Raw genomic sequence first — 25,677 nt, 5'->3', positions numbered from 1 at the left:
TGTGAAATCGTAGTGACTGCGCGGAGAAATACCTCACACTGCTCTATTTGGTTTGAATGGAGAAAGTATAAATGACACGTCTTGTAAGTCTAAATTCATAAATGCCGGTATGCGTCAATTAGTTTTTCTGGGAAGCGTATGATATAAAGTTATCCCCGTGCCGATATCAGTGTGGTTTTGCGCGCAGAGTATGTATTGGTGCCTTTGTGAGGTTTTTCTGGGCGTTGTTTGAATTTCACGCGCGTTTGTCTGTTACCTCGCCAAGTTCTCTGGTGTAATTAGTAGTCGCTAAAAAGCTGACAACACTTTATAAGTTGTCAGTCGGGGCCGGTCGGCGTTATCTTCTTTCCCGGACACGTCACTCCGTGACATTCGCGATGGCTTTTTATCTTCTTTTGAGTCTGTTTTTGCCCCTTTCGTCGTCGTTAATGAGCAGGGATCGACTTACGGACACACCAAAAATATTCAAGAGTTTTTAGTCGCTTTGTGTTTGTATGATAATGATCTTGTTTCGACGAGGCACCCGTCTTCATGAAGTTCTTTGAATATTTTTTTCTCGTCTAATCCTTCTTCTTATTAAAGTCTGAAAAGCGATAAGGTTCAGGCTTTTGGTTTAAATCAATTTTTTTCTAAAAATACGATCCGCTTGCCACTCTCGCTTTTACATAATGTATCGATTTCGAAGTGTAATAGTTTGGAGTGGACAATTAGCAGCGCGAAGCCATAAATCACAACATGTGGTAGGTGTACAGGTTTGTTATTATTGCAGCCACCAGCCATGTTGATCGACCAAGACCCTGGAGCAGTCGGTAATTTTTCTGCTTGTCCTTTGGCAATAATGACAATCGCATGTGTCGGCGGACATGCGATACACCTGTTAACCGCATCCCCTAGGACCTGTGAGGGGCGCCCCCTAAAGTGCCCTCACCGCCTCTAAACAGATTTTAATGCACTCCCAAAACAATGACACGCTCCCCGAGTCATAACCACCAGGCAGTGCCGTTCTAATAAATATTTTTACGGTCGTTCCTCCCTCCCTCTTGACGAAGAAAAGGCAAGCGCGAGGGTCTCTGCATATACATAGTGATTCCGTTATTACGCGGGTCACTAATAAATTTATAATCTCGGTTGCGGTTACGAGGCCCCATTCACCAACTTTGTTTGAATACACAACACTTGACGACACTTTGTGGGGCGGCACAATCACCGCCATATTGTCGGAGGTGGCGCCGCCGCCGCTTCCGAAACTGCACTTCCGTCCCAATCAATCTAATTAAACGCATAATGAGGCCCTCGACGTCTCCACCATGTTTACATTAGAGCGCGCTTCATAAATTACGGTATCGATACGACAGTGTTTAATTGTGATATAGCGCCTCCCTATCGCATAACGCCCCGAAACCAGTCAGATATTAACATTCATTTACATGCAAATATCCACAAACACGAAACCTGTCACTCATTACATACAACAAAGAACGGCCGAAATTCTGATGCGAATAACAACGTGTCGGGTGGATTTTTTTTTATATGTATACACATACCGGTCGCTATTATAAAAGGGTAGAATGAAGTTGGAACGGTTTTATTGAATAATTAAACAGGGAGCGCCGCCCGGTAGAATTTCTGTCGGTTTAATTGCGACGCCGTAATGTGTAGTTAAACAATTGGTGTCTAAACAGCAGGAAGGAAAACTAGTTAATTACACTCCAGTGACACTCACGTGATGGAATGCGAGATTATACCAACCCTTAACTTGATATACCTACGTCTGTTTGGCCAATGATGCAACGTTGATAAGAGACGAAAACAACGGAGGCGCAGTTTAATTAAATTCAGGCAGAACTTCTATGTGGCCACATACCTAACCAAACCTGAACAGGCAAAATTACCTGCACGATTCAACGCTGCTTGTTGATACATAGCAGCGCTAGCAAATTTACCAAACAACCATTATCTACATTTCAAAAAAGAACATTAATTTCAACTGTGCCAACAATCAAACTCGTTAAAAATACACTGATTCACCCATGGTTTTGTGTTGGAATACAATCAGACAAAATGCACCTGAATTCTTTTAATCGCACAAGATAATCAAGAATTAGAGAGTAAAAATTGAAAACCATTAAATTAATTAAAACCAATCAAGTATCATAGCATAACTACGAGACAGAAAATTGATAGACAAACGGCTTAATCTTGGTCGACCTCTTTTTTTTATCATTATTAGTTCATTGCGATGATATCAAATCGATTTTTCGTTTTGAGATTCAAGATTCCAAATAGAAGCTTCAGATTTGGTTCATTTTCTGTTATAGTGCTTCATTTTGAAAATTTGAATGCGAATTTTACTTGGTTAGAAATTTTTTTTCTTCTTCAAAACAAAATCAACATTTTAAAAGTAAGATAAATTTAGCATAAAAAAATTATAAAATCACATAAAATGACAGCAGGTACTAGTTTTTTGCGAACTTTTTTAATAGACATATCGTGCATACTTGTAGAAATCTTGAAAATTGCACAACTTTTTACCTCAGGTATATGATTATGGTGTTTGATTGAAGTGCGTTGTATGGCCTAATTGATGCATGATTCCACATTGAATAGGAACATTTCCATTACGACATAATGCATGGTATGGTCATATGCGAAGCCTTAACCCCACTTGTTTTATAATTAGTGAATCGGAGAGTGAGTAGAGTGCTAATGCAACCGCATGTCACAAAATGCAAGTTCATCTAATATAATGGGCCGCAGCTGACAGGGACGTCGATTAAAGTGGCGTGTAGGGCGCCCACGGCGTCCAGGTGCTACCGTTTTGCAAGTCACTTCCTACACCTAGACTATTTCAACTATCGATTGCGACGATCAACGTCTTCATGGACGATATACAGGGTCCGGCAACACTTGTGTCCACCCCTAAAATCGTCTTTAATTTTAAAGATAAAATTTTGAAAATTTGCATACGCTTATAGTTGACAAGGCTCTAGAAGCTGACACAAAAATTTGTTTTTATATCACGGATTCTTTGGCGTCGCGACGCCTAAAAAGTTTAATTTTTAGCGATTTTTGGCTTTTTGCGGTAATATTAGCGAATTCAATTTTTTTTCAACATAACTGTAATACAAATATTTGAGTTTTTATTTTAAATCTACTTCAAATGGTGTTTAAAATTTGCGAAAAAAACGCTGTTTTATCAAGTTAGTTTTCAACATTTTGACGGTGCAGTGACAAACTACGTTTACACCAAAATTTCACAAGTCACTTCATTCACTCATATGAAGGTGAATTTTGATTAGCTCGGGTATGTTGCACGTTCTGGACACTAGAAATCGTTAATTAACATCGACAAAGCGACAATTTCGCCAAGTAAGACTTTTGTTACCTTCTAAAACGAACCAAAGAATAGATGTCTTTTGTGACACAAGATGTTGACAGATGGGTGTAAACGTAGTTCCCAATTTTGACGTAATAAAATTGAAAACTAACTTGATAAAACAGCATTTTTTCCTCAAATTTTGAATACAATTTACATTAAATCTAAAATGTCAACTGAGATATTTTTAACACATTTATATTGAAAAAAAATTAAATTAGAGGTTCATTTCATAAAACTTCACAATTAGCTAAAAAATACACTTTTAAGGCGTCGCGACGCCTAAACTATAAGTGATAAAAAATAAATTTTTGCGTCGGCTTCTAGAGCTTTGTCAACTATGAGTGTATGCAAATTTTCAAAATTTTATCTTTAAAATTAAAAACGATTTTGGGGGTGGACACAAGTGTTGCCGGACCCTGTATACATAAGTACATCGAGTTCTAAGATAAGATCCGTAATGTGAAAATTTTCCTCTCCGGCAAGATTGGCGGGAAGCTCATTAGTCGTGGCAGATTAGAAGTTTCCCTCTTGAAATTCACTTGCGACTGCACTTATATGCCGGTCGAAAGCAAACAAGTAAATAAATAAAGTGCAACCCCCAGTTTGGGGGCCGAGCGGGTTGATCCGGCCCATCCTATGCGCCGAGAGCGGCCTATGACGTAGAGAGCTATTGATTTTCCACCGTTTGTTGTAGTGGTCTTTTTGCCATATCAAACCGTCGGCAGCGCGCTCTCGCTTCTCTTCATCGCTCCGCACCCATCTCTCCAAAACGTCACTTTATGTGCCATTATATTACGTCCCGAAATGTTTTTATTATGCCTTTCGCCAAAATCCCCACGGCGATCAGCTGATTTTTACTGCCCGTTTCAAATCTGTCCGAACATCGTTCACCTCTGCATAACAGCGACGGTTTACGGGGCTCCTTATAAATTTTCTCTCAGATTTTCCACCATTTTTGCAAACAAACCTTGACCTTCCCACCAAACGGAAGCATTCTCATGCAGATCGTTCAGGTGGTCTATTTCCTCTATAATGAAACGATCGTAATGTTGATAGGGCCGATACGCATCTATCTATTTATTAAATGAAGTAGTAACTTTATATGGATTATTTTACTGCGTCTGGTAGATTGATTGGTGTGTTTATGTCAGTCATCATGAAGACCAGTTCATGGTGATGCGCCAATTATTTCGCTCGTTGTGACACTTCCTCCCAAAGGGCATTTTCACCAGAAAGAGCTCTGTTTTGACTTCGATAATGAAACAGTCGCATTCTGGAACTAGACGACGCTTTAAAAAAGGCCTATTTCACTGAAGGGGTGATAAAGACGCGATTTGTTGCCGGAAATGAGGGCGCGGTCGTTCGAATGTCCATCAAAATTGAGAGGAGGGCCATCTCTGAAATAGATTTGCCATCGGCGTCGGCGCACACCGTCGCACGAACTTCACCGTCGCGACGCCGTAGCCGCCGTAATGCTTCATCCGTCCGTTTGATGCTTCGCCATCTTGCCTGCAATCTTCTAAATGGCCATCGCGATAAAATTCGTCGTCCCGGATCATCCCTACTTCTTCAGTTATGACGCCGGGACTAATTGAAGGAAGCAGTCGTAAAGACACGGTTCCCACCTTTATCATTCAAAAAAAACAACTTGCTTTGTTATCGATTTGACACCTCGACGGGTCCCGTTTTCTCTTTTTTATTATAACTTTTGATGACTCACTCGTAAATAGGTTGTAATAAAGTGGATATAAATCTGGTGGATATGGTAGATGGAGTAGTGTTGTAAAACGTAAGAGACGAGTCGCGGCCAGAGCAGTGCAGATGGCCGTAAAAAGCACAATAACTCTGGTGCAGGCCTAGCGACATCTCTATACGCACGTCATATTTATGACCACGATTGAATCCCAGCACCGTGTCTACAAATTTCGCCGACCGCTTCTTTTTCGAATAAATTGCTCTATTTGTATACGTCTTTCAGCAAATTAAAAACGCCGTGCCCATTCTTTCTAAACATGGAAAATGGGCTAAAAACTATAAACCGAACTAACCGGTTGACCACCGCAGAGAACTGTCTGCTCTTTTATCCAGACCACGGATGATATTTATTAATGAAAATGGCTTAGCTGATGACCAGACGTTGGAACTCGAGGAACGACCACCGGTTTAATATCGGAGTGGTTACAAAACAACCAAAATACGTATACTGAAATGGGGGTGAAATCCGTATGGCGAATCGTGTTATTCCATTACTTTACCGATCCAATCTTTTTTGGAGACCTTACTGCAATTTTGATTATTGCCGCACAATTTAAGACCCAATTTAATGAAAGCTAGGTGCAATTTTCTCAAAGGTCGCTTATCTCAACATTAGACGTTCTTCTAGAGTTTTTGTTGACAAAGCCAGATATCAGAAAACTCATCCTGTATTGCAATGTCCAATTATTTTGCGCAGTCATTTCTGTTTCACTTTTGTGAATCACCACAAAGTCAAACGTTGTAAATTTATGTTTCTTCTGTATATTCCATCCATTCCCTTTGAACTTTTCGTATTTTATTTAACACAGAATATCGATCTGCTTTGCGGAGTCATTTGAATACATGAAGATAATTATAAGTCCACCTTTTTGCCACTTTTATGATGTCGGCATAATAAACAGCAGTCATGCACAGTGCTTCTCTTTTCCGAATTTATGAGATGAAACATAACTTTCTGGTGCGAATTATGTCAAAGTGATGTCAATTTGTCAGGTAAATGATTTATCTCTACTTTGATGTAGTACATACCCCATTCCCTATTTAGCCGTCAATCGGTTGGCCTGGTTTTAGTACATCAAGAGCCTTAATGATAAATTCTATAGACCGATTGGAGGAAAAAGTGCTCACGTCAATTGTACTAATTAATTATAGAATCCATAAAAGGAGTATTGAAACAAATTTTTCTAAGATTTGTCTATGTAAATTACCAAGAGTGTTCGTAGCTCTTAAACTTGAACATAAATTGCGATTATCTGCTGGCATATCACAATGGTAACAATAGCGATCTCAATTTAAGTACGATAATGATTGTCATTATAGTCCTCAGTACAATAATGAATTAATTTATCAGACTACTTTTTTTCATGTAAACTCAAATCAAACCTGAAATTGCTCTGGATTTTTCCGGTAGAAATGAAGAAATCACGTTCTTTATAGTTTCTTCAATGTCAGAAGCCTAAATTGATGAATCCGAATCGCTCATTTCGTGCAGCAGATAAAGTTTTGTATGCAATTCGGATCGTACCCAGTCATTATGGTACACGTCGCATAATTACTGCCGGTACGACCTTATAACATAAATAACTATTACAAAAAAAAATGCTATAATGAGCAGTTAAGAGAATTTGGCAATCTTGAAGGCTCAAAATGACAAATCGCAACGTTCTCACCATTGGCATTGGTTTATTTTTAAAGCTTCAAACGAATGAAAAATTATGGAGCGTCGCGACAGCGAAGCAAGTGGGCTTGAAAAATTGTATTGGCAGTTGTATTTTTTGGAGGATTTGAATGAGCTCGCCATTCATGGTTTGCGTAGTTTAAAAAAAATCAGTGCCATAACGTGATTATAGAATGACTAAACGAGTCCGGCAAACGGAACCCGTTCGATTGATACCTTTGTTTTATTGCCCAGTGCACTTAAAAATGTATCATAAAAACTTGGCAAAAATGGATTTGTCACAGTTACCCATACTTGCTTACCTATTAGTTTTTATGATCAAGAACCGTGACATGTGTCGGCCGAGCCCATGAACTTTCCTAGGAAGGTCGCGATGGGTGCTTGTTTCATTGTGGTCTAAAAATGCCCGTTGTTTGTGTGAAATTTCACTTTCATATGTCGGGTCAGAACGGTAGTTGGATGTAAAATTTGAAATATGAGTGCGCGTCGACGATATATGTGTCGCTATGGAGGTCGGCCGAGGCCTCCTTGATTTACGTACTAGACGTGGACTTGTTGTCGTAGGTCGCGGCTATATACAGTTGAGGTCCATCATTGTTTGGTGCACGCTCAGTATAATATGTGTGTTTGTATGTTTAGTCGGTGTGCGCTGGTCAATTACGAATCGCGTTCAAAAACACGTCCGTAATTAATTAAAGCCGCTCGCGCCAATTAACGATGCGCGCCACGAGAACACTGTCACTCGTGCAAATTGTGATAAATCATTACCGGTAAATCAAACGTTATTACTGTCGCTTTTTAACAGGCCTTCGACCCGACAGACGTACGCTTTTTACAAGTTGGCAACGCTCAAACGGTGACACACTCACTGCTCCATTGCCAAATCTTTAAATCACATTTAAATCTCGTCGCGTCGAATGTCAAATCGCCGTCAGTCAATTTTCTTGATTGGAGTCCGTTAGGCGATCACACCGCATATCGATCGCGTCAAAAACGCATACATACCTAGAATTGAGCTTTTGGACAAACTCAGCATTCTCGGGTTGGCTGATGGCAGGAGCGGGTCAGTAAAAGGGTGGATTCGCTGGCGAGATTTTGATTTACGAATAGAATCGACATCGGATGCATGTCTGAAGGGGCGAACGAGAACCAATGGGAGAACAGAGCGATGCTGCGGCGAACGCTGCCAGCTCGCTGACGCCCCCGCGAAACTTGCAATTCTCAACGACGACGCCGAAGCAATGATGATGGGGAACTAACGACCAGCGTCTACACAAAACACTCGTTTTATTTTCTAGCCTAATTTTTCAAAATTTAGCACTAGACTGCCCTTTGGAGAAGTTTTTTACTTTCGTGCTTCACAAATTATTACGTTAAAGTAGGTTTAAGCTTATTTGTTACTTTAAGGCAATAATTATATTAGAGAACACGCGATCCAGTCCATTATAAATTATTCCTAAATTTACTTTCATGATCATTATTGACCGCCTCAATATTCTGACAGTTTAGGTTTAGGTCGCAACGACACGAGCTAACTTTATTTACGAAGCAACCATATTTTCTCTTCACTACGCAGTTTTTTTTTCTTGATTCTATTTTCTTCGATTTATAAAGGAGCACCTACATATTTATCTATGGTGTAACAATTCAAATGCCGCTACTAGATCAACTCAGTCACTCAGTTACTTATTTATTTTGCAAATTTGTTTAATGCTTAAGTTAGTGTCACTTTCGAAAGCAAAATCATTAAAAATCCACATTCAAGCGGAAATTCATTTAAATTCATGAGAAGAACCATAAATTGACTTGTTTCTATTAGAATTTACAGAAGGTGGAAACACCGCATTAAAAGGTTAAATGCACAATTATTCTTCGATAACAAAGCAAAAGCAGATTTATCTTGTTGATGATCACCGTTTTATATTTTCACCGAGTTGTTTGGAGCTTGGAATGGTATTTTTTAAACCTGCTGGTCATAGAAAATGCAGGAATGTGGAGTTTACCTAAAACAAAACATTTAAACAAATTACGAGCCTACAAAAAATAGTGGCATTAGTAACAACTGATTTTCAACGAAATTTTAAATTTTAAACATTATAATTTATATGAAACATATGAAAAATGCCCATGATGTCTTCTTTTTTATTACGTTTGTTGCATCAGCTGATTAAAATACAAGTGTCGTATTAAACGATCATGACCATCAAATTTTTGTCGTTCTTTTTCGGTAGTTTTAGTTAGTTTAATTCTACCGTTTCCTGTCGAAATATCTTCTAATCTTCTATACGTTATTTTTCCTGCAGAAAATTTTAGACATCAGCAGTATTTAAAAGGGATAAGTTAGATACCTGTAGTGAATATGTACCTTTGCTGAGACAAGCAAAATTTTGTTAATGTAAATCAGGCTACAGAACTATCATTTGAAATGACAATGTCAAATTTTGAAAAAGTGCCAAAAGTGAAAAGTCTGAAAGTCAAAATGCTTTTGTTAAGAAAGAAACTATCCGAGTTATTACTTAAGAATTATGTGTTGCCACAGATACTGGGACTTTGGAACAATTAAAAGATACATAACATAACCTTATTTAGCAAACGTCACCATATGCAAATTTACGCAGTATAAATTACTATATTTTAGATTTATAGGCTGTTTAAATTTGTCTCACTCATTAACCAAATGTCAAGTTCATTAGTAATCGCAAAATAATATAATGATGAAAAACAGTTATTATAAAATATGTACCTGTAAATCTGCACTAAAAATAACAAAAAGAAGTTTATTGCTGCTGATCCTACAATTTGGTAAAAAACTGACAAATGTGACAGTTCTTGTTTGACATTCCACAGGAATTGCAGAAGTTTAAAAATTAGCATTGTGTAACTCGCTCTGTTGTACGACCAATCACAGAGCCTCATTTTATATTTGGCGCCTACAAAAATTTTCTGTAGGAAAAATAGCGTTTAGGGTACACATATATATCTTGGCTCCTTAAAGTTACAAACATGAAAATAATGTCAATAAATTTTCTGTGTAGTAATACAATAACACCATTTTGACAAGCACGCAATTAAGAAAATCTCAGTTGAACACATGGTTTTTCTAGAACAATAGACAGTTCAAAGAAAGCAGCAATAATATCTTTGTTTTCGTAGGTGCACAATCAGTTCTATCTACCTTATAAAGTTATCACTTACGAACACGTCAATGTCAAATAATAAACTTAATATAAAAGTGCATTATGGTTCTTGGAGACTACCAAATAGACTGACATAAACTTAAAAGACGCTGTAAACCAGTAATATACATTTGCTATAGTCTAGAAACTCTTGGTTGTTTCTACTTTTACAGACGTCAATAAAAAATACATCTAAATTACAGTAGCTTGATTGACAGCAAAATATCCGCTGTGAGGACAAATCACACAAATAACACCATGGGATTTCATTAGCACGAAAGCTTCTGTTTACGGCAAATAGGATAATTAATGTATCAAGTGGTAAATAAATTGTAAATAAAACCAATAAAAAAAATAACGGTAGATATAAACATCCAAAATTATATTAATTTTGTGGCTTAGATTTGTTGACATGTTCCTACTACGCACTATTTAAATAATAAAATGAAAAAATGTATTTAATAGCTAGCGTGATCTGATGGTGGTTTGAAATTCAAATATTCTAATCAGTATTTTGTTTTGGTAGTAATAAACTCGCCGGAAAGCTAAGAAATAGTTTGTTATCTTTACGTTTCCGATTTTACAACCTCTAAAACACGGCGTTTTGTATTTAAATATGGCCTATTAATTGCCCCAAAAGAATTGGTAATCATCAATAAAAGGCGAATGGTTAATTTTAATAGACGAAGACCCCAACGCGCCACCTATCAACAGAACTTTTAATTACCATGAAGTGTGTTCGAAGCATCGTAAACCGCACGCAATTTAGATAAATAAATTATTACAATTATTAAGCGTACGTCATTGAAAACAAGATATATAATAACAAGAAATACTCGATTTAATAAGACGCCATAAAAAGAAGGCTACGACTCTCAGAAAATTCTGCGTCATTAACCTTTTCACTGCGCAATGTTTTTTGGAAAATTTTGTAACTGTGCGCGGATTGTCAGCTTCTGCGACAATATACGTTCCGAGCAGTTGATCGCTGTTTTGCCTTGGCGTCTATTAACGTCTTGAGCACTTGTCCGATTAACTAGTTTTAAAAATGTTCATAGAGATTTTAATTTTCCACAACGTCAATATAAATATTAAACAAGGTAACATTGAGATGAGAGCTGATTATTATGGTGATATTACCTGGCCCTTAGTTCGGACCTACTTTTAAACTGCGTGGATAAAAAAATGCATGGAATAGATTTCAAATGAATTTTAGTCGTAGACGGATATATACGTTCTGAGCAAGGAACGGTAAAAAAAATGTATTTAAAAAAATTAAAGCTATTGTGACTGTGTATTCCTAAGAGGTAGATAACCATATTTGCGTCTTCAAAAAATTATGTTTTGAGCAGTTGACCACTTCTTAATCAATGCGAATACATCCGTTCGGAGCAGTTTGAGCGAAATATTATTTTGCGGATTTTTCCGGGCCGAGCAGTGTAAAGGTTAATAATTAAAGACTAGGATGAGTCGGTGCAATTTCCATTTCTATTTGGCTTTTAATAGACTCAATTTAAATTAATTACAAATAAAGAAGGTTGTACTTGGAAAACAACTATGAAGATATCTTCGATAGCTCGGCATACAAGCACCGTGCTTCGTCGGTTCGGTTTTTGTGCGCCATTTTCAAGTTTTTTCTTAGCATTTACATTTCTCGATTTTTAGCGGAACTTTAAGTAATGATATCAATTACACATCGAAATCGTTTCAAATTATTTATTTATGTCGTCTTGATCTTGCAATTAGTCGCGGCCATCTTTTATCGAAGAAAATTAAGATAATAACGTCAACAATTTCTCAAGATGCGTCGATGGTGATGATGGTTTATCGATGAAATGCACAGCTGTCAGAACCGTTTAATTACATTTCTAAATACCGCAATTATATTAAGAAATAAATACAATTTCAGAGCCAACAATGGTAAATTTGATTAGTCATGCGAAATAGCTATTTTTATTTATAACGATGCAAAGAGAATTAACAGAAATTATTTGTCGGTCGTTTTGTTTCATTTATTGAATTTTAAAATGGGGAATAGTGAAATATCCATTTCAACGAAACGGCGATAAAATCCGATTTCATCATAGTAGGTATGCATTTTGTGTAAACTTTATAAAAAGTGAATTTATTTGATTTTCAAATTTAAGTTTTTATAGACATGTGCCACTATAGTTTTAAAATATGTAAAAACTGAAACATACGAATTTTTAACTAGTAGATTATTTTAAAATTTAATTTTTCACCTGTCAAAATTTTTATAAGAGACGGAATGTTTTGTGATGATACTAAAATTCTTCAATCGAAGGAAAATAGTTGTGGTTACCTTCAGGTCAGAGGTTGTAAAGTAAATCAAATTGTATGCGTCAAAGCCCATTCCAAGAGCTGTTATTTGAGTGTTTAATTATTAACCGACCACATACTTACAACTAACCGCACTAATCCTCCAATTTGTAGTAAACTGTAAAGTAAATGAGCAATGCGAAGTAACTATACATGGAACCAGATTCAGAAAAGAAGTTTATGAGCATGACTAATTTTTAGTACTTTTTGGATGTTCAGAAATCGATATAATGAAATGTGTGTGAATACCTCCGTCTAAGTCATTTGATGTACGGAGCAAATAAGTTAAAAAATTTCTAAACGAATAATAAGAACTGGAATGATTTTGCTGATTGTGAGTGATTTTTAACTTCAAGGTGTTGGCTTGACTGTACCAAACATTATTCTAATTATTGACTTAAATTAGGTATACCTATTAATTTTCTTTCTTTTAAAAAGTATGATTTTTTCTTAAAAAGATTGATTGTCTGGCGAAACATCCTCGAAAATGTCCGTCGCATGTCCAATTTCCTGAAGACGCTGCCCCATCAAACCTCAAATTCCGGTCGGAGACGAGCTGGTAAATGCAATCCGGACTTGTAATAACGCATTTAGCGACCACCCGTTGAGTAGAGAGCAAGGCCTAGACAGTAATCCCCAAAACGATGGTAATGAAAGTGGGGCATCATCTATGTGCTTGTGTGCCTGTACTCGTAGCGCAGGATATTTCGAGGGTCCTCTCTTTATTGCCTCGACTGTATGCTGGGGGCGCTATTGACTGAACCTGAAACACCGTCATCTGTTTACCATCGATTACCGTTCGCCTACACGAAACGACCTGTCATTGCCGTTTGTTCCTTTTCGACGCCGGCTTCCGGAGGAACGACGCGCGTACGAAGACTGTTCTTGGCGTGTTTTGCACTTAATTTGCACAGATAGGGAGCTCCCACCGACCCCTCTGACCCCATTATTCTGATCGACGGAAATATGCACACGTTCGTGTATTTTCATACAAGACGCGCGACAATGGTAATGTTCGTCTCGGGTCGGAATTCCAAACTGAAATTGGTGGTTTGAAGCCGGGAGAGACTGTAGGATTTTGATTAGATCCACTGGAATGGAGATGGACACCTGTGCAAACAATATGGTAACAAGCACCACAAGTTAACTGTTGTAACTTGTACGTTGAGTTAAATGGGATTATTACTACGTCAAAGACATCGTCATCCAACTCTACAAATAACAACAATTATTAATATTATTCTTTATTATTTTAAATGGAAAAATGTTGTTTTTAAATTGGTACAGTATGATCATTAATTAAATTATTTGTACAATGCATTCTAAACACTTTTTATGGTCAGCTAAAATTCGAAATGGTTTTGGTGTAAATTCTGATTTTCAATAAATTTTAAAACCGGACAAACGTCATTCTCAGCAGCAACAGCAGTTTTAAACAAAAATTAGTTCATATATTATGCAATTTAAAAAATTTAATATAATAATACATAGTACTTGATAATTTATTTTTGCACACAATTAGCGTAGGTATAATAGTAAAAATTACTAATAAATTACGTGTGAGATAAGTTACGTGTGGACTGTCCACCGGTGATTAAGATTCAGATTGCCCTAAAAATGCAAAATATATTTTTTTGCAATTTCGTTGAAACTTAAAAATAAAAACCAGTTGTCAATTTGGACATGTCAAATCACTTTTTCAAATGCAGCCTAAGCAGTTCTTCAGTTATAAGCGTTTAAAAAATCTAAAATAATAAAAATGCCTTGATAACCAAAAGTTTATATTTGTTAGGTTTTAATTTTAGGTACCTCTTTAGTTCTAGGTTCAACAAAATGTGAGGATTTCCAAGATTAAATTATTACCAGGAAATGATCTGTCTTTTTTGAGACAGCTTGTTTATACCTACTTATTTCTCATAAGATTTAGAAGATACTTATTTAATTTCTTACTTTAAAAAATTATTGCAAACGTTTTGTTGTAATTCTACATTCTATAATTGTTTTCTGTTCTTCATGTACCTATGTAGGTGTATTTTGTGAAAATGCATTTATACATATAAATATTGAGTTCATGGGGCACATTCAAAATAATTGTCACGAGCTGATTTATTCATTTATTAACACGCTCGTAGTTAATGCACCGTTTTTATTTTTATTAAAACAGAAAATTATCTATTAATCTTCCATTACGTGATTAACCTAGCGAATTATCGGTACATTGTCATAATACTGTTATTAATGCTGCATTAAATTATCTCCTTTGACAAGATCCTGTCACTAATAATTTATTTGAATATATTTGCAAACATTTTAATAGAGGGTTTTTAATGAAATGACTATTAACTAGATACAGTTATACCTCCCACACATTAGTCCCAAAGGATTAGAAAACAATAATAATAAACCAGTGAATTATTATTTTGTGCAAAGTTTTAAGTACCATTTTCACCGTCGGAAAACGTTATTGTAAACAGACGTTTTTAAGAAGCGGAAAAGCACATTTTTTGAAACCGCAACAGTTTTCACTATATTCGAAATTTATTTAGTGGGAAATGATCCTTGCAATGGCTATTTGGCCGTAAAAACCTGTTATAAATTAAACTTAGTTTGAACGTCATTTCACAATTCATCAGTTTTTATTTAAGCAAAGCAGGAAATTTATTTAGTGAGTGGGCCCGATGGTCTTCCATTTCAAAAGCCGGAATTTTTACAATCATGTGTACGTTTGCGCTGCGATGAAACAGTTTTATTTACTATAAACTTAAAAGGTGCCAAGATCTAATAATAGTAAACACAATGAGACGATGTTGATTTGGCAACGCTGATAAAAATGGGGACGAATAAATTTTGAAGTGAGATGAAGGCGCACTGTTCACACTTTTTGAGAGTTTATCAGACCACAAACGTCTGACCGTCGTTAAAATAGATAAATAGAAGGTCGGTTATGTTTTTAGAGTGAGGAAACGGATGTATTAATTTGGTGGCGAGATTTTGGTGACCGAAAGGACGGTGATTTCAATAACGAGTGCGAAAAAAATTTGGTGGATACATAAAAATATAGCACTTATCGATAGAGCCTTTATTTAACTTCAGCTGTTCTAAAATTTAAGTGTAGGTACAAAATAATTAAAATGACAGATGGAAAACAATTAAAATATCAACAATTTTTCCTTCTAGCAGAACCTCCGCTACTGCCCCTGTGATCATTTCTTTCCTTCCTGATCGATGTAGTAAATTGGAAAGCCCGCCGCCTATCCTAACCGTTCTCCTTTTTTTTTACAGGCAAATGGTGTCCGAGGCGAGAATGGTCTTCGCCTCCAGACGCCCGAGCGGCTAGCGACGCTGCGCGAAGAGGCGTCCTTTACTCCTCCGTCTTCCTCGGCAGTCCCGGTGAGTAGCTACACCAGCAGCAGCAGCTCTCGCGTTCGTTTCCCCCCACCTGAGCCGTCGGAGCAGGCTCTGGGAGTAGGGAGGGGGCCCCGTTGTCATGGTGACGGCCGCATTCCCGCCTCGCAGCCATGGTAACACCGTACGCATGCGCTGCGACACGGTAGTGGCGCGTTGCGGTGAAATGGCGAAGTTTCAGGGAGGCGCGCGAACGCGGCGAGGAGGACTTCCAGATATGTACACACACACACACACACACACGTATTGTGTTCACGCACACTAACACTTAAATATGATTGTGTGTATTTTCATTTGCTTGGGGGCAATCGGAGATCGCGGAATTCTTCAATAATGACTGATGGACGTCATCATGATGCCAGAGAATTATAATTTCCGTTCGGGTAGAAATTACCTAGGCGCACCTTTTTAAATGAAATACTATTTCTATTGTTCGCTTTTTTAAGCTCTTGCAGTGGACCTAGCCAAATTCTCTATGTAAAATAACCTTCTTGTCAATGTCATTTTTGAAGGCATAACCTACAACAATGGCGGTAATGAGTTCATACTAAAAACATCGGAAGTCTTCCTAAAATCTTGTGGGTGCAACCCTTAATTGAAAAGAAACAATTTTGTTTTAATCAATACGAACCTACATTACCTTTACATGTCCATTCTTGTTATTAATTTTCAATTTGTAGTGAGAAATAAGTACATATACCTAATCAATGAACTAGAGTAGAAAAATATTTTACCTGACATCTCACATTTATTTAATAGGTATTATTTACAAAGTTAATTGCAATTTCACCTCCCTTTTCCTTTTTATTCTCTTCTGCTGCTGTATAATCAATTTATCGTGTAAAGTATCAAGCTGATAGCATTCATTTAAATATTTTGTTTACAGTCTTATGCACACAACTAGCTAAACCAACCTTCAATAATTTCTAGTCGTTATTATGTCTAAGTACTGTAATTCCGTCTAATCTAATAATTTTTCTCACGCCAACATGATGATAGATAACTATGGTTCGAACAACAGTGATCAAACAGATAACGACAAGCAAAAGAGATCTATTTGCATTTCTTTGCAGTTGAGAATTTGTAGATTTAAAGCACTAAATACTATTTCAAAAGCTGATATTACCTACATTTTACACTGAATAATAAGAAGGTAGACTCGAACTTGCGATGATGGAATATTGGACAGAAGAAAAAACAGTACAAGTGGCATATTATAAGCTCAATTCACATTTACCGGTTGATATGGCTTTAAATTCCATTTCTGCAAATGTACGGATTGTAATATTAGTTTTGCTGTTGGTGATCTCATGGTTAATTACGTTATATGTTCGATGGGTAAGAGGTATCAACAAACAACTCATTGTTTCAAATGTTTAAAATTTGCCGTACTGTTTCACTTTACAAATGTTTTATGTGTAACAACTTTCTGCAATTTTTTAATTGGAATTAATGAAACACTATAAATCCGTCAGTTAATTGCCGTTCACGGCTAGGCTGTTGACATTTATTGTGGTCTGTGTTAATAAGTAGTTGAATACTTGTTTAACGATTTCTTAAATCTCCCTATAGATGCTTTTTGTTAATCATTAAAATTAAAATGATTAAAATAACAGAAGCAATATTAAGGTTAGAATAACAATTTTCAAATGCTTAAAATCTTCTTAATAGAACAACGAAAGAAATGGACAATCTCCACGATGAACCATAATAACGACATCCATTAATTCAATCTAAAGTAGATTGAACTCAGTGATAATGACAACACAACAACAACATTTTCAAAAAGATTGATTGTATCCGCTTATATGAAGCATTTTTGTTGCCATTCATTCGGGTGTGCATTAAAAAACTTAGTTCACGAATTAGATTTTTGCTAAGGATAAATCTTTTACTCAAAGGATTGTATAACCCATACAAAATCGATTTGTATACGAGTTGGAAAGATCGACCAGATAAGGAGTTTTTTTGTGACAAGATAGTTATGGATTCTACTAAAAAGGAGAAAATGACTTTTTTAATCATAACAATTAGCGTCAGAATTAAATGAAGAACTAGTTTGGTCTGGAACGTGAGAAGGTTTCCGCCCATATCCATGAAGGATAGTATCAAAGCTACAATGCAATTTACCGGTGTGACCCCTGCAGGTCACCTGGTGGTAAGTAAAGCCAAGAGAGTTCGTCGTTTCGAGCGACGAACAGCGTCCTATCCCTGATTGGACCATCCATCAAGTCGGTGCCGTAATTGGTTCCCATGAAGGCTCGACCGGACCGTCACGTGGAGCCGAGAGGTAATTGTTACCTTGGAAACGACGGTCCATCACTCAACCAGCGCGCCCCCAAAATCTCATTTCGAGAAAACAGCCCTGCTTTGCTAATTACCCCCCGAGAACCACCGTGCTGATCCCACGCACCCACACCAAACAAACAACAAACGATGCCACGTGCGTCGCGACGTCGACGTCGATACGCGAAAACGTCTGTTCGTGACAGCAACTAGATTAAGAGGCTCGCAACCTACCACAAGTATGCCGGGCCCCGGGCCAATTATGCACGAGTATGCAGCGATGATGGTGCCTTTTTAACTGTGCTGTCCTCTGCTTCACAAATCAAAGAAAATTCATTTGGAATGGAGAATCCGAGAGGCGGGTTTTGCGATTGCAGCAATTGGAGGAAATGTGCCTTATTAAATTATAGGTCATGGTTTCTTAAGCTGGTGTGCGGCGGGTGCGTCTATGGAGAGCACGCAAGAAATAGAGGCGGTAAAGAGCCCTAGGCGCTCTTATTCAAGAAATTACGTTTTTATAAGATATTGTAATTTATGTAAATATGATAATAGCGCACATTATATGTTTATAATGCAAGGCAGGCTGGCGCGATAGCCTTGGGTCCGTGCGGCGAATTTTCCACATTGTCAGTCACGTTCCGGTGAGAGAGAAAAGAATGTAGACGTCAGATGTGCCTGATTGGAATCCCACAAAGCCGACACGAGGTGAACTTGTAATACTTTTATAAGCGCGGTGTGCCGCGCCGACCAATGGTATGACTGACGTGACCCGTCATTATACAGCGATGGACGGCTGGGTTTCGTTCGATGGGACCCTCCTCACCCACCTCGGCGGCCGCAAGCCAATTCCCACCATAACGTAACATTATTATTCTCCCAAATCTATACTGGAAATTCTTTCAAACGGTTATGGATTAGGTATAAAAGAAAATGTTGTTTCGCCGACCTCTAGCGTCAAAAGAACGCAAAAACTATCCAAATATTCTCAACGCATAGCCAGCTGCCCAGCGTCACAAGTATGTATGCAACTGCAAGGAAAAGATCAACCGAAACGATAATAAAATGAACTGATAATATGGTAACATTTTATCATTTATTAATAAAGTTTCCATTATCTCTCGTGGCAATTTAAAGTACCATTTGGCCGCCCAAGTCACAAAATAAACCATCCATTTTGTTTGAAGGCGCTGTCACTCAAACCTATCTGTAGTATTTCCGAAAGGGCAACGATCATAACATGAACACATGTGAGAGACATAATAAGCGTCGTGTTCCGGGCGTCTTGTTTATTCGGTCGGCGCCGAGACGCACTTTTCGACACCTGTCCGTAGGCGTCATGTAGCTGTCGAAAACGCGTCGTCGTCATCGTCGTCAGCCGACTATTTTGACTATGATCACGGCTTAATTCCCAACAAACATAAATTTGGTTAAATCAGTAAAATCTCGTGGCACTCATACGAGCGACTTCTTTAATGATGCATTTTATGTTTTTGCACGACGGACATTATTTTAATTCGTTCGGTTGGAACGTTTCCAACGCGTCTCGGGCACATGTTTACTCTTCATTTCGGATTTTTTTCTAGACGAGGCGACATATGCATGATAACGAACCCAAATTCCCAAACTCCCTCGTAAATCGCTGGTCGTCTAAACTTGGACCAAAGACACTTAAAATCGGGCCGGATCAGCTCACATCACTGCTTAATTCACATACAAGAATTTCCTACAACTGCAGACACGGACCGACATCAAATTAAGCTTAAAATACCAAGGTTTTATGGGAATTTTTGAAAAGAATGGACAAAGAGGGGTCTACAGACTCAGGGTGGTGTATTTTAGTAGGTACACATTAAAAAAAATGTGGTTAAAAAATTGGCCCTCATTGCAGTTAAACTCAAGTTATTTGCCAATAGTCTAATCGTGGCTTAAGGTATAAACTGTAATCCAGGAAAACGAGTTTGTGGTGCTATCAAGCAAGAAAAACGCTGTGTTGAATTGCATATGGAGCTTGGGGCTCCAACGAGAGCTGTGATTTGAACTTGCCATGTCAGTGACATATAGCCAGTAATCCCACAGACGATAGATAAATGTGTGTTAATGAATACTGGCAAGGGGTCGTCTTCTCACAACAAACAAACGTTGGCTGTCTATCTCGACTTTCAGCGTGTTTCAGGATTGCATATGGGCACGCCGACTGAAAATAATAAACAAATCCAGATGCGCGAGCTTCTGAACATTAAAGGGCCATTTCGGCGTTTACGCGGACGTAAAAGGTTTAACGCTGATTGTTGACATCGTATAATAATTAGGACGGCGAAGATGGTTCCCTCGAGGTGAGCTTATCTCACTCGGCAAAGAAGCGCGTGGTGTAAACAACGTAAAAGTCGTGGAATTGAAAAAAAGTGATAGATAATGAGTATGCACCCCGCGAGTTGGTCGTAGTATCAGCGATGATGGATTTGTTCGGGGTGGTAAGGCGATGATAAATCCGAGAAGCTCTCTTCGCCCCTGTCTTCGTCATGGGGGCCCCGACCAGTACTATATCGTGATCGAACATTCCTGGGTCCGTCGTTATCCGTCTTCGGATCGCCAAAAACCAGTTCGTGTGTCGGATGATCCGGCAGCAGCCGACACCGAAGACGATTAATCAAGCGTTATCGCGCAGCCTTTGGGGCTGTCTCTCCCCGGGATTTCACCGGGCATTGTGTGCCCGTTCCGCGCAATTATCTTAACGAACTCACCACCAAAACGGACGCGCGGTGACGGATTGGAATATTTCACCAAGATTCCAATGCAAATCCTTCATAATTAAGTGTAGCCCGCGGATCGCAGAATCAATCACGTCATAACTTGTAAATCTCAATCTCATAAAACCGCCGATAAAACCACAAATGTTCCCAATATGTAAACGACCGATCCTTGTTAATTTCGAGTGTTTTTAATTATGTCCGATAGCTTTTCGATTTCCGATTGCGCCTTTTAAGGGTCTCTTGTCGAACTTTTATTGTGGTGAATCCACTCGTGTTTGTTTCGGCTTTCGTCAAACAACAACAGAGGAGTCGTTTGTGAAAGTCGTAGGTCGCCTCTAATCTGATTTCTTTCCCTTTCAGTTTGCGTGTGAGTCATTAAACCCCTCACCCTCCGATTGTGTGCATACATGCTCTGTATGGGGTTGGGCAATCTTTTACTGCATCGACTGTCATTACGCCACCCGCAAAATTGCGTCGCGTAATTAGACGGTCGTGCGCAGAACTTTATGGACGTTATTCTATGACGACGATTGACAATGGATGTTTTTGTTGCAGGTGATGCCAGTAATGCAAGCATCGGGAGTGGGGAGGGTACAGGGGAGGAAGATGACGACACGAACGGGAAGAAGAATCAAAAAAAGAGAGGCATCTTCCCCAAGGTCGCCACCAATATACTCAGAGCGTGGCTCTTCCAACACCTTACGGTAAGTTTTGAAAATTTTGGTTTTACTTTTGCAACAGTTCAAATTTTTTTCCGTTATCACATTTATGCAAGCACCTAATGAATACAATATGCTTGACTGGTTTGGAACTACTACTTACAAAGTTTGTACAGTAGACTCTCGATAATTTGACGTTTTTTCCCGTCCCCTCGATTTCTCTCGATAAACTGAAAAATTTCAATGTATTTTGGCCCCTCGTTAATTTGAAGTAAAATCTAGAACTTTTCTCCCGCCAACACTCCATAATTTGAATTTTTTCCACCCGATTCTCTTGCGTGGGCGGACAAGTAAAACAGAAAACTTCTGAACAAGCCATTCTTAAAAATTCCATTGCAGCTTTAAAATCAGATTTTTTTGACTCTTTTAATAAAGGGTTCTTATAAGTTTTGTCGTAGCATAAATCTGTTTCACCAGAATAATTCAAAGCTTACAAAACACAGTGTAGTTAGTAGATTTTACGCTCTCTTCTCTGATCGGTTTGTTTATTCTGACTCGTTTAGTTGAATTTTTTCTTCTCTTGATTATTGAATCACACTATATTTTAAACTTTCGATAATCTGAAGTTTTTGCCAGGTCCCTTTAGTTTCAATTTATCGAGAGTCTACTGTACCTACTGTCATAGCCTTAAATAGATCTTTTGAAAGCAAATTTTAGGATACATTCTATTGGTAGTAATAACGATTGCGCGCAAGAAAAAAAAGTCTGAAAGTATGCGCCAGGAATGCATTGCATATCTTATTTGATGTAGAATGCCAACGATGAGATTTCGGAACGATTTACGGTTTAAGGAAACGTTCTAATGGAACGACCGACGGCAGCGACTTACCTAAACGAGTCACGTGAAAGTAATTATGGAGACGTCGACGGGTCGACGCGCTTTTTAATTAATATTTTCGAGGTAATAAAAAGTCGGGTTCGTGAAAGAACAAGGTCGATTTGGAAGTTGCGGCGTCGTGAGCGTCAAGGGGGCAGCGAAGGGGACGAAATGCATCGATCGAGTGGGTCTGTCCCTCGCAATATCCGATAGCAGGATTAGCGCACAGGGTTTAATGAGTCGTGCAAGTAAGCCGGGATCAGAGAGCGATACCCGCGTTGGGATGATGCATCGCTCAAATATTCATGCGTCGTCGCGGCGTCGTCGACGTCGGTCTTTAGTCCACTTCGGACCTCACATTAAATATTGAGGAGTGCGCGCGGTCAAGAGTGGCCCCCGCGGGAGCCGCCGACTCAGTGTTATCTACGGTTTCCGGGCCGCAGGTCCAATTGCGGACGCCCATCCTTTAATTCTGGCTGACAGGTGGACGGGCTGGGCGCTTGCTGGGATTTCCTTAGGGACCAACTCGGCCCATCTTATATCACACGTTGGAGGAGACGCTGCGCTCGGACGCCGACCATCGAACGACGCTGGGAATACGGATGAGTGCCGCGGGGGCGGCTGACAACGTTTGCATGCATGCGAGGTCGAGATAAAGAGACCTGAACATGGGGTACATGACGACGACGATGCGGTTGCCCAGAGAGGGGTCTTTAATCCAGGGACGGATACGTGACGGTCTAACAAAACTAACAATCTTCCCAAAACCCCCACAATTCTCACCCACGATTCTACACAAATGACGAACATAACGTATTTCGATAACACAAACGTCAATTCTATCGAAACCAGGTCGAACAGCACACAGTCACTGTCTACCAAAACAACATTTTCGCCTTTATCGCCAATGTTTGTTTCATTTGATTATTTATGGCACCTGCAGACAGTTTTTATAACTACATAGCTATTACGTATATTAGCTATAGTAAAACAAAATCAGTTTTTAGCGTTCTTTCTGCTTTTTAAAGATTTCATTGCCAGTGTTTCAAACTCAGGAATTAATGGTTAGTTTCATAAGCAAAGTATACATTTTATATTGGGAAGGCTAATTTTTCTGGAATTTTATCTTGTTGGATGTGACCCGTAGCGTGATGGTGCTTGGCTGCTACTCGGAAAACCAATCGGCGCTCGCCCCGGCAAAAAGCTTGTCTTTTTCAGGGAAAGCTTTCATTTCCGATCCGACTGCATCTCTGCTATATTTCCGGTGGCGTTATCCTAGTTTATCCGCAGGGGAGCCTCACCGTCGACATGTGTCCTGCTTACCGGAGCCAATTCGAAATCCAAGAGGATTTGCTGAAGCATTAAATCGGACCAGTTCCATTCGCAATAATTAAAGCAAGCTACCTCTGTTCGCGTTTAAAATTGTCCACAATTACAATACGAGCATGGTTGCGTCGTCTCAATCTCAGATAACGTCACCCAATGACAGAGTGGATCTGTTATCTTGGCTTCGCACGCAAACGGCGCTAGTAACTCCAGTCGTGTGGCTAATTTCACGTTTCGGATCATGACTATTCATCCGCAGGAACGTAAAAAAGTAGGTACACCACGCGTCTGTTTGCGTTGTCGCGAACCATCATTTATAACGCTGGCGCTCCGGCATTTTCATGTTTCTCTCATTCCGGCGAAACATTCTTTGTTCCCCGTTTTGTTCGCAGCGTTGTATTGTTGCAATTATGCTTCCTTCCCGGTCTCGGCGAGTGCGTGAAGACGGATGGTGTTCGGTTATTTATGGTTTTATCTTTGAATTCGGATCGTCTCTGTTCGAATGCGATTGCAGCCGTAAATCCGCCAACGTAGTGATGTGTGTGCACCCCGGGGGTCTGCCAAGGTGATCACCCTCTTCGCTTTCCCATCTTCACGCAGCACGCAAATAACGACGCCATCCTCGGCCGTTTCGGATTCCCAACATAATCGTAAAAATCACTATGCATCGCGGCTTTTTGCGGGCAAAGGCGACGCGGCATAAGGGTTATGCAACCCTGGAGAACCAGCAGATGGGGTTATCGGTCTCGGAGGAGATTTTTCGAGGTGTGATGGGGAATGAATGGATCGAGCTAGCAGTTTTTCACGGAATTACGACCGCAGATTCTACTTCCACTGGGACGTCATATTCACAATCTAAATAATTAACCCATCAAACCGATGCATCTACGATTTTACTCTACTACCAAGACGCCCACCAACATCTCAGATGCAATGCTACTAGCTCCGTCCCTTCTTCAATCTTCCCACCGTAAAGGGGATTTGGAATATTCTTTGGTTATCGTTTAAGAGCGCCCGTGTTTTGAATGGAAAATCTGTCTGCTCGGCCGCCTTCCTCCGTACTCCTTACTCTGCATTTTCGATTATTGGGACGATGATGACGGTGCCGGCGGCGGTGCTGCCGGCCCGCCCCCAATGATACGCCCGGTCACGAAAGTTACGGATGATCACGTGTAGGTACGCCCACAACTCTTAATTTGACATGTCCGACTTGCAAAGTTGACGTCGAAATAATTGTAACTGCACCACCCTTGAACATAAGTTAAATTCGTTCCAATTTTGGGCAAACCAAGAGAACTGAACTGTCCGGTCAAGGATAAAGACGTGTTAAAATTTCGCGTTTTTGGCTATTAACGTGGTAATTTTTGTTTTTGTCAAACATTAGATGCATATAAATTGGGCTGTTAATTACTGTTAACAAGTGTTAATATTATGTCTTGTGTGTTTAATTGAATCGAATGAAGGAGCTATTGACCTTATAGCAATAATTTAGCATCTTTTTCTTGTTGCAGCATCCCTACCCTTCGGAAGACCAGAAGAAACAGTTGGCACAAGATACGGGTTTAACGATACTACAAGTCAACAACTGGTAAGTGTCATCTCAGCTTTTGACTTTTCCATCACGAGCCAACATCTCTCCGCGGAAAGAAGTGCTCTTGGAATGGGAACGGATTGATTAATCGTAGTAATTACCGATCAGCTTTCGGCGCTAATTAGATTTCGTCCCCCGGCAGCGCTGCAAATGAGATTACGGCTGGAAATGGCGCTCCACGCCACATCAGAGTGGAGGCGGGCGCACGCGTTAATTGTCATCGATTTTTATAATGCTATTATGTCGGTACACAATTTATCACGTTAGTCGTCCTAGTCAACGACGGCGACTGTTGGATCGGATATTCGCGTCGTATGGATCCATTAAGGGCCGTCCCGCGGCGTCTCGCCGGTCATTTCGGCCCGTTTACGAGCCTGAAGAGGGCGATTACTGTCCGTCCGCCCGGAAATGGCCGCCGAAATACGTGCTCCACTTGGCCGTGACGTCGGCACGTT

General features: G+C 39.2%; 1 protein-coding gene across 3 annotated transcripts in view; it reads left to right on the top strand.

Moving 5' to 3' along the window:
- hth (Meis homeobox homothorax) overlaps positions 1–25,677 on the top strand; it is a 90,934-nt gene that overhangs the window by 55,955 nt on the left and 9,302 nt on the right. For all 3 annotated transcript variants that reach the window (XM_088049856.1, XM_088049857.1, XM_088049855.1), the window contains 3 exons: positions 15,611–15,718; positions 21,325–21,473; positions 25,143–25,219. In XM_088049856.1, coding sequence (XP_087905982.1) covers positions 15,611–15,718; positions 21,325–21,473; positions 25,143–25,219 — 334 coding nt within the window. The remainder of the gene's footprint in view (positions 1–15,610; positions 15,719–21,324; positions 21,474–25,142; positions 25,220–25,677) is intronic.

The sequence above is a fragment of the Gnatocerus cornutus genome, chromosome 1 (genome assembly GCF_029298725.1).
Source record: "Gnatocerus cornutus isolate USDA-ARS CGAHR chromosome 1, icGnaCorn1.1, whole genome shotgun sequence".
Lineage (NCBI taxonomy): Eukaryota > Metazoa > Arthropoda > Insecta > Coleoptera > Tenebrionidae > Gnatocerus > Gnatocerus cornutus.
The sequence above is the reverse complement of the archived record's forward strand: the minus strand, read 5'-3'. Positions and strand labels throughout refer to the sequence as shown.